Below are 10,552 nucleotides of genomic sequence, written 5' to 3' on the forward strand. Positions count from 1 at the left end.
GAAGAGGAGAAGATAGAAGGAGAATCGTGGGTTCCTTTTCAAATGAATTCAATTTGCTGATGTTGGAGTAAATTCAATTGGCTATGCAATGACAATAATACCCCTGACTTGTTATTATGGAGTAAATTTGTGATTGAGGGAGTTAATATCTCATTAAATTCAAAAATTAATACTAGCCATTGATTTTTTTGATCTTGTGGCTATTATTTGTTCTCTAATTATTTGGTTAAGGGGTGTTTGCCATAGATCATGACCCTCTATATATATATATATATATGAAAGTAAAAGGAATCTTTTGTAAAACATGATTATAGGAAGAGATTTAGTTCAAAATAACAACTAAATATCCGCTGCATCATTTCATCGATTTTATTTTATGACTATCCCCTTCAAATCCGGACTTCTCTCTCTGGATTTCAATTCAATTTGGTTTTGTAGATGCTAGATGAGCCGTTGCCTGAAGCGACTCACTAACAAAGCCCTCGAGTTTCGATTCGGATTCGGATTCGGATTCCAATTTCAATTTCCACCCCTTTTCCACCTCTTCAACTTCAACCAATCAGCCAACTCCCTCTTCTCTCTCCTCCGCCGCTCTCTCTTTAAATCCATGGACTCCCTTTTCTTCTCCTCCTCCAACGACGACGACGACCTTTTCTCCAACTCCTTCGATCAATCCTTTTTGCCCCCTTCCTTCGCCGACCCCGGCGACTCTCTCTACCTCGTCTCCTTTAGGTTTTTTTACTTTTCAACTTTGTCAATTATTCTCTCCTCAGCAATTTCTCTGTTTATTTCTCCTCAGCAATTTCTCTGTTTATTTCTCCTTCAGCTGGTGGAAGGAGTCCGTGTGCGGCGGCGCGGTGGTGGACGATACGACCGCCGTTTTGTATGACGCGACCGCGCAATTGAATGGTGGTGTTGGCGATCAGAGCATTGGGGGTTCCGAGATTCTGGTCGGCTTGAGGAGAGAAGAGGAGGCTGGAATTAGCGGCCATGGCGGTGAGGGGGATTTGGCATTGCTCTCTGAGTGGATGTTTTTTACTTCTCTTAAATGGTGAGGCTGTGTATTGATTTTGATTTATTGGCTTATTTACATCATTTTTTTGCTAACTAGTTGTTATGCAATTCTTGTTGGTATAGAAAAAATTTCGTATCACTTGCTTCTGAAGTTGAGAACCATAGTTATGTTGGGGGAAGAGTGCAATTATTCTAATTTGCAGGTTCTATCTATAGTTAAATCTAAGTTGCACTATGTCTATTATATGTAGAATCTTAAGAATCTATGAATTTGTAAATTTCTGATCTATTTATGTTCACAAACATGGAAGGATATTGTTTCGTAATTTTTTCTGTTTTATTGTTTATCAAAATTTGTACTTCCGATGAAAAATATGGGTAATTGTTAATTCTGTGCTTTTATGATGGATCTCAATTCTCAGGACTAGTTATCAACATATGTTCAGTCCATCATAATCTGTATATCTGTGAAATAAGGTTAAAATGAATTACAAGTAATTCTCTTAGACAGATATGTTATGCTTGGAATATTTTCACACAAGACTTGTAAGAAATGCACAGGAAACTACCAATTTTCTCCTCAACGTACACTATTAAACATAGATACACAATTTATATTTTTGATCTAGTGTGCTCTAGGTTGCGACTAGAAAAATAATGCTCCCACTCTGCCAAATGTGGATACTCAACTGTTGATTATACGTATACATAGTGCTTTCCTATTATCTGCATGAATATAGTTCTTGTCCATGTTACATCAGCATTCAGCTGACCTGACGATCAAAATTTTGTTACTAAGTTCATGGAATAGCTACTCTTTTGAAAAGTTCAATCGTAGAGTTCCTGGCAAAGGTCCATGTGAATGTTGTGATCATAGCATTGCCTTGGTAGGCTGTGGCATTCTTTAGGTCTCATCCAGGAGAGTATGAAGCCGGAATATGAGCTTATGCTCCTTCACTGTCGAGGGTGCTGAATGAACCATTTATCAGCCTATTATATGGCATTTGCTTGATTTTCCTTTCCTCCATTGTAGGCATTATGATAAGAAGGGTATGGAAAATTCATTACCTGGAGAAGATAGTGGACATGACTTATTCTCTTTGCAGATCAGACTTATATATGTGAGAGAAACAAGGCAATTGATCATAAAGATTAGCCAACAGGTGTTTTATAACAACTAGTCTCCTTTTTCTTTCTGTTCCATACTTCTTATTCTTAATCCTATTAGTCCATTTTGCAAATGGACATGTTTTGAGAATTGCAGGATAATGGACACAGTTCTTTCAACAAAGCATACAGTATTTTTACCTAGTTGGGCATGGTTAGCAATATTTACAATTAGAATTTCATTTTGAGTGGAGATATGTGCATAATTGCTCACTTCCAATTTACAGTTACAAGTATGGGATTTCTCAGGACAGACAAACCAGTTTTTTCTCAATGACAACCTGTCATCTGTGGATATGGTCCGTTCTCATGAGGAGGTAATTAATTTTTTCTCACTTTACCTAGAGGCGAGGAACTAGATTTTCTGATGAAGTTTGATTAATCGACTAATCACTACTTATTTTTGTAATTGTTTACTCTTCCTGTCTTGTTGATAATTGCCCTTGCAGATTCTCTTAGAGTTGCATGTTTATGGCTTGCCTTGTAGCATCAATGAGAAGGAAAGCAGTGATGAGAATGTTGCACTGACACAGCCTACAATGAATGGCCCTTCCTCGTGTTCTGCACTTACAGTGAATGACTCTTCTCCGAGATCTGCACTTACAATGAATGGCTCTCCTCCGAGATCTGCACTTACAATTAATGGCTCTCCTCCGAGATCTGCACTTACAATTAATGGCCCTTCCTCGAGTTATGCGCTTACAATGGATGGCAGTGCGGATAAACTGAACTTTTTTTCTAAAGTTCCTCAGTCAGATGCAGCTTGTAGTGCTGTGAATGGCAGTGGTTCTTTGGGCTTGACCGGACTGTACAACCTTGGAAATACTTGTTTCATGAACAGTGCTGCCCAGTGCTTGGTTCATACACCCAAGCTAGTTGATTATTTTCTTGGAAACTTCAGGAAGGATCTGAATTATGAAAATCCGTTGGGCATGAATGTATGCCTTTCTACCATGTTCTGATCTTGTTTATTTGATACGTTTTTTTATCAGAGATTTGTTATTTGGAACAAGTTACACCTTATCCAATTTTTTTGATTCTTTTTTACAAGTCTAAGTAGTTTGGCGTGCTTCCTTTTCATGCTTCCTTCCTCTTTATCATGACTATCTCTACTGTATGTCTAATGTTGAAACATTGTGATTGTCCCAGGGCAAGCTTGCTATAGTATTTGGGGACCTACTTCGAAAGTTGTGGGCTCCTGAGGCAACACCAGTGGCTCCAAGGATGTTTAAGTCAACTATCTCCAGTTTTGCTCCTCAATTTGGTGGATACAATCAACATGATTCCCAAGTAAGTAACATTCTCATAGCTTTCAAAGCAGTTGTTTTCATAACTTTATTAAGACGGATAATTTTCGGGTATTTACAAGTTTTATTGTAGGAATTTCTTTCTTTTTTGTTGGATGGCCTCCACGAAGATCTCAACCGTGTAAAAAGAAAACCCTATGTACAGGCAAAAGAAGAAGATGGTCGATCTGATGAAGAAGTGGCCGATGAATATTGGGAGAACCATTTATCACGCAATGATTCGGTCATAGTAGATTTGTGTCAAGTATTCTTCTTTCTCCTTGCTTCTAGATTGTCATGGACAAATAATGTTTCAGCTCCTAGTTTGGTTTTGTATTATTTTCCTAATGCACTTTTATTAGAAGTGGATGCTGATTTGTTTTTCTCAATTCTCATAAGTGCCCAACATTAATTGTAGGGTCAATATCGATCATCATTGGTTTGCCCCGTTTGCAAAAAGTTGTCTGTTACATTTGATCCATTTATGTACCTGTCATTACCACTTCCTTCTTCAACAATGCGAAAGATGACTTTGACAATCTTGAGCACTGATGGGAATAATTTGCCACACCCAGTTACAGTTACAGTCCCTCACAATGGTACCCGCAAAGATCTTGTTGATGCCCTTGGTACAGCTTGTTCATTAAGAGATGATGAAACATTGTATATTTCTGAGGTATACTCCTTAAATTCATATCAATCATGAAGTTTTGCCTTCATCATTGTTGTTTCTTTCATTTTCCACTCAAATATTTGTCAATGCAGTATACTCCCTCTGTCATGTAAACATAGAAATTATTTCCATTTTTATCTGTCGCTTAAAATTAGAAGCTTTCTATTTTAGAAACTTTTTTCTCTCTAATGCGGTGAGACCTATTCTCCACTAACAATACTTCAGTCACTTTTTCTTTCTATCTCTCTCTTACTATACCAATTGTGCAGTAAAACCCATGCCATTTTAGAAGTTTCTATTTTTCAAAGACGGAGGGAGTAATAGTTTTTGGAGGTTATGTAAACTCTAATTCTAAGAGTTATGAGCATGTATTAGTTTTTGTAGCTATGTTTTGCTAAGATAATAGCATTTATCCTAGCTCTTATATTACTGTTGTTTGGTATGTGAGTTAAATTATCTCTTGGCCCATGTCATTTTTCCACCCGCATTGCTTTCCATGTTTAGGTGTGTTAAATAAACCCACCAAATAGGTGGTTTAATATATCTACATAGAAAATCCAATCATGATAACCAATTCAAATTATCTTATTGGCCTAAACTATTCACCCTCCTATTTTGATTTAGAGTTACTAGGGGTATTTTTGTACAATTACAATCTAAACATAAATACAAAGCAACATACCAAATATAAAATTAATTTATCTGCTTTATTTAACATACAAAACATGTATTCATGTCAAAGTTATTCACACAAAGCTAAATAACTTATTAACTAACATGGTAAAACTCAACTCGGCTACCAAAAAAGGGCTAAGAGTTATGTGCATGTTTGGCTAAGTCAAATTTGGTTTTTCTTCATCAATTCCTCCTATTTCCTTGCCGCTTCAGCTAATTACTGTAAAATATTGAGAGATTTTCACTTGTAGAAGATTTTTCTTTCTATCCTGGAAAAATGGTTTTACGTGGTGATATTTGAAATATAGTTATTCTTAGCACGTCAGATACTTTAGCACGTCAGATACTTGAACAACCTGGGACAGATCTTTCTGTGATGGTTTTTGAAGTTGTTACAAAGTAATTTCAGACGTAGACAATGATTGTACCAGTTACGTATAGGTTTTCTTGTTAATCCTGAAAGCACTTACGCCTTGTGCCTTTTTGTGCTTACTGGGCTAGCTTGCTTCATTTTTGGATTTTCCACCTTGTGAGGTTTTCCTGCTAAGATATCATACACTACAGAGTACTAAGGGCATTACAAATCAGTGGGTAACTGACTTAAGGGCATATTTATAAGCGTTAATCCATTTTATTTTATTATTTCAAATCACATCTATCTGATATTGTCTACATGAGTCTAAAATCAATCTCATAGATCCCTCTCTCTCTTAATGCATCACCACGCTTTTCCCTTTCCCATTGGTTTTGGTAGTTCAATTGTCCTTGAAGTGATGCATGCTGTTACCTTAATCTCATTGCAGCTGTCGATTTGTTTGTAGCAATATTGCCACTTTCACGTGGAATCATTGTAGTGAAATTATATAAACTAAAATTGAGCCTTAATTTGTGTTTTTTGTGTTATTATCCCTTGACTTGTAAAATGGTATGCAGATATACAATAATTCAATCCTCCAGGCCTTGGACAATCCCATTGGTTCTATAGAGCTAATCAGAGACTATGATAAACTCGTTGCTTATAGATTACCAAAAGACATGGATGGCTGTCCTTTGGTCGAGTTTACACATCAGCTGGAGGAGAAGTAAGTTTGAATTTCCATGTGATATGTCCCATGTAAATTACTAATTCAAACTACCTTTTACTATATTCCAATCCAATCCCTGAAAAGGTACAACGTATTATGGGCTAGTATGTAATCCTCCATTTTGAATCCCACAAACTGTTTTTTTCTGGCTTTCTCATTCTTATAAAACTGTGAAAATATTAGTATTATTATTATTTCCATCATTCTGATTCATAGGAAATCAGGCTTCTTGAAATCTCAAATTCAAGTCTATTCCCAATAAACAACTTTGCCTGCACCCATGATTGAGAGGGTGTTAAACTTCTCTCTTTGGCCACATGTAGCTCTTATTCTGTGTATACCATTATGCAGGTCATATCTACATTCTTTCCCGTCTTTCAGGAAGTTTGGCATTCCTCTTGTAGCAAGAATTTCTGACTTTTCAAAAGGATCCGAGATATGTAAAGCGTTTCTTAAAATCATCAGTCCCTTCTTACTTCCTCGTGAAGAAGAATCCTTGACTGATTTAGATTCAAGGGAGAATGCCCAAGAGGATACAGAAACAGAGGATACAGTTTCAGATGAAGCTGAAAATTTAAAAGATGAAACAGAAAATAATTTGGATTCTCAGAGTGACTTCGAGTTCCACATGGAAAATGGTGCTTACTCAAATGGTGTCAGGATACAGATGGACAAGCCAGTGCCTACATTAAACTATGGTCAGCGCATTAGAGTGCTTGTTACTTGGTCTCGGAAAATGTTTGAAGATTATGATACCTCAATGCTAAGCCAGTTGCCGGAAGTATGTAAGACTGCGTCCATGTCAAAGGGGACTCAAGATTCTATTTCACTTTATAAATGTGTAGAAGCCTTCTTGAAAGAGGAGCCTCTTGGACCAGAAGACATGTGGTATCTACCCCCTTAATATTGTAGCTGACATTGTTTTTTCCTATAGTATTCATTAGTATTGCAAACATAAACCATTATATATTTTGTTATAGGTACTGTCCTAATTGCAAGGAGCACAGGCAGGCTGGCAAAAAGTTGGATTTGTGGAGATTACCAGAGATCCTGGTCATTCATTTAAAAAGGTTTTCTTACACTAGATTTTCGAAAAACAAGCTGGAGACTTTTGTGGATTTCCCTGTTGAGAACTTTGATCTCTCCAATTACATTCTTAAGAAAAATAACAAGGACTCCCATCGTTATATGTTATATGCGATAAGCAATCATTATGGCGGCATGGGCGGTGGTCATTATACTGCATTTGCTAAAGTAAGTTTTAACTCGGGAGTAATACAATTATAACTTAATAAGTGGTGCTCTTTTATTGATTTTGTATCTGACTCGTTCCAAACTTGTAGTTTGGATTGTTTGTATACATTCAATAAACGCACGATCATTTTTTTGATGTTCCTGATTGTATGAGTTTATTCTTGCTTCTGCAGCATAGAGTCGATAGTTGGTACGAGTTTGATGATAGCCATGTCTATCCTGTTACTGAGGAGCAGATAAAGACTCAAGCTGCTTATGTTCTATTCTACAAGAGAGTATAATTTGTTGACACTCAGCTCAGGTAAAATCTATATTTGTGTTTGAGATTTTCTTGTCTGATTTAATTGCTAGGAACAGAGTGATAACATTTTTCCCTGAATTTAACCGTGTGCTCGCTACACCCCAAATCTCTATACACTGAAACAAAGTTGTTGAGCATTTCTCCCTGCTAGCCCATGGAAACCAAAACCCAAAAGCAACCTTTAGTTTCCCGAAACTATACTGTATTTCAGAATCTGAGTTCAATATGCTGAAGTGATTTAAACTTTTTATAAAGAAATTAATTTTTGTAATTAAAAGTTTGTACATATGTTCTGGTAACTCACTATCCAATACAACTATATTTTCGTGGGTTTCAGGAAATTTTTGCTTACTGGATGGGAGTATTCACACAAGAAAATCTAGGGGTATTAAGATCATCTACAAGGATTCTACAAAACAAGATGGCATTGTAGAAACAAAAGTGAAGTAGTGATTTTAATCATGTGGTACTGCAAAATTGATTCCATTTTGCATTTTTCCCCTTTAGTTTTGAGCATTGGAATCACATATTTGTGTTTCTGCAGTTCAAAAGAATAGAAAAATAGTGGGTGGAAGCTTGGGGGAGAAATCTGCCAATTGAATAGAAATCTGGGATGTGTTTCGATGGATTTTCTTTTGATAAAATCCTCATTTTGTCCTCTCTTCTCTTTCACACATACAAACACACACACACACACACAAACTATGTCTCCACTTTGTCTACCTTGTTTTAATTGCAGGGACATTGCTAAGGAGCGAAGCTTGTGGAAAATGGACATCCTTTTTTATTTTATAATAATAATGCAAATGAATGTACGCTAATTTCCCCTTTTAATTAATGCTTCCTCTATCTCATGTTACTCCCTTTTTTTTGTTTTGGATTGTCTTAAACTATTTACACTGTTTGTAATTAAGAATTGGTGTATTTAATTAATATATTATAGCTAATCAAGTATTCTCTCTGTCCAATTAAAATTGAAACATTTTCTTTTTTGGATTGTCTCATTAAAAATGAAATATTTTTATGTCTCTTATTTTAGTTTGTCTACATTAATTCACAAAATATCATTACATAAAAACTTGTGCGGATTTCTAAATATTGCATATTTAATGGGACAGAGGGCGTATGATTTTTTACACTTAAAATACTAATTTAGTTACACTAAAAAAATTAATCGCAAATTAATAACCTAAAATGAAAAGTGCGAGTAATATGAAAGAGATGGAGGTTATGATTCTCAGAAATTCATAGATGTAGATTTAGGTGAATCTTGTACTTAGAATACAAATAAAAGCTTTCATACAATTTTCAATTTTGTCAGTTCGAGTGTCGACTAATCAAATAATGTGCTAAATATAAAAATAAACTAAAACATATCACAAGAAATTCACTCACGGATATTGAAATTTACTTTTTCCATATTTGAGAACAAGGGATCGCCGGATAAGGGGACATCATATATGGCACGGATTGTTTGGAACCATAATTGGGTATCAAGGATCATAATAATAACAATCATAGTTTATTTTGACTCAACATGACTTTCAGAAATATAAAAAATGTGAATGAAAAAAAAGGAACGCGAGTTCAACTTTTATGTAGTACTCTCTCGTCTGCGGTTGAGTTCGTCACATGTTTTAAGAAATATAAAAGAAAATGAGTATATTAATAAAGATAGTGAAATGTGAATCTCATTTTTATATATTAGTTCTAAAACAATAGTAAAATAACTGTAGGACATACTTATCATTTATAGTAAAGATGAACTAAGTATCCTAATAATAGACCGATGAAATGACAAACCAAGACTCATAATCGCAATAGCAGATAGTACATTAATAATAAAAGTGAGTAAAATAAGTTTATAAAATTTAACGTTGTTCATATATATAAAAAGTGAAAATGAAATGAGATATTATATAGTGGGCAACTGACCAACAATATGAGATTTAATACAAGTAAAGTGGAAAGATGGAAAAGAAAGTCTGAAAATACCAATGAGGAATATCGTGTGATAAAGCACACAAATAACTATTTCATCCTAAATTAAAAAGCGAGAATTAATCATCGAAACTTTCACAACTTAGTAAGCTTATGAAACATCTTATAAAGTCAGTAGTGTTAAGGGACAGACGTCACTTCCCTATGCAAAAAATTTCTTTTTAAATTATACTCCCCTATATATATAGATGGTGATTTGAAGAAATATTTTAGATTGTAAACCCATACATTAGGGATGATTAATAAGGGATGTTGATTGTGATTAATGGTCTCATTCGGCCGTTCATTTCAACATCAAGCAACACATTTTCTACCACTATCCTTGACATCACAATGTGTAGTAGTTAATCCAATAGGAGTAGTATAAAACTCATTTCCTCACAATAAACTACTAATTAATGTGATAATGACAATAGATAAGAAGGCTGTGGCGAGAGAGGAGCATGGACCGATATATAATTGGTGGTGTCCCTTGAATTCCTACACTTGTAGTAAAGGCATTAATAACATATAATAGAAAAATGGGATCCGGACCAATATAATTTTTTATTTTAATAAAAAAATTTGATTTGTTTTCTAATTATATATATAATATAACACCATCATAAAATCAAGATTTAATACTTCATTTCTATCTATAAATATAATAATACAACAATAAAAAAAATCGTCTTAACTGATACAATTAGGATATTATTAGAATCCTATACAATTAATTTGATATATGATACATGAAAATAATAATTTAAATTAAACTAGTTACGAGAAATCTAAGATTTTTAGGTTTTTAGGATAAAGAAGTTTATTATACAAAGTGATCCATATACCCTCCATTACCTCACATGTTTTAAGTGAAATTCGTGGACACGTTTCAACAGCCCGATTTGCAAAATTATATTTCATAATTAAATTTGTATTATGTTTGATTCATGAGATTAAACCTCATTTTTAGTTGGGCAACTAATTAAATAGACTGGCTCATTGTGGATTTATTAAGTATTAACTATTTTTATTATTTTCGTTTCAAGTTTCATTATATTTATATTTTATTTACTAATATTTTAAAACTATTACTATTAAAATGTTTGGTGCTAAC

General features: G+C 34.4%; 1 protein-coding gene across 4 annotated transcripts; it reads left to right on the plus strand.

Moving 5' to 3' along the window:
- The first annotated feature begins 910 nt into the window (after positions 1-910).
- LOC121799112 (ubiquitin carboxyl-terminal hydrolase 8-like) lies at positions 911-8,113 on the plus strand. Of its 4 annotated transcripts, none has more exons than XM_042198449.1 (14): positions 911-1,051; positions 1,138-1,217; positions 2,048-2,177; positions 2,279-2,335; positions 2,409-2,498; positions 2,631-3,119; positions 3,331-3,471; positions 3,562-3,732; positions 3,886-4,143; positions 5,749-5,897; positions 6,252-6,788; positions 6,881-7,154; positions 7,328-7,455; positions 7,793-8,113. In XM_042198449.1, exons 4-13 carry the CDS (start codon positions 2,333-2,335, stop codon positions 7,433-7,435), a joined length of 2,220 nt encoding a protein of 739 aa, XP_042054383.1. In that variant the 5' UTR covers positions 911-1,051; positions 1,138-1,217; positions 2,048-2,177; positions 2,279-2,332; the 3' UTR covers positions 7,436-7,455; positions 7,793-8,113. The 4 variants fall into 4 exon arrangements, with proteins under 4 accessions (XP_042054383.1, XP_042054385.1, XP_042054384.1 ...); XM_042198451.1 differs by having other exon boundaries at positions 2,121-2,177; XM_042198450.1 differs by lacking the exon at positions 1,138-1,217 and having other exon boundaries at positions 919-1,051; positions 2,121-2,177.
- The last annotated feature ends 2,439 nt before the right edge of the window (positions 8,114-10,552 follow it).

The sequence above is a fragment of the Salvia splendens genome, chromosome 4 (assembly GCF_004379255.2).
Source record: "Salvia splendens isolate huo1 chromosome 4, SspV2, whole genome shotgun sequence".
Taxonomy (NCBI): domain Eukaryota; kingdom Viridiplantae; phylum Streptophyta; class Magnoliopsida; order Lamiales; family Lamiaceae; genus Salvia; species Salvia splendens.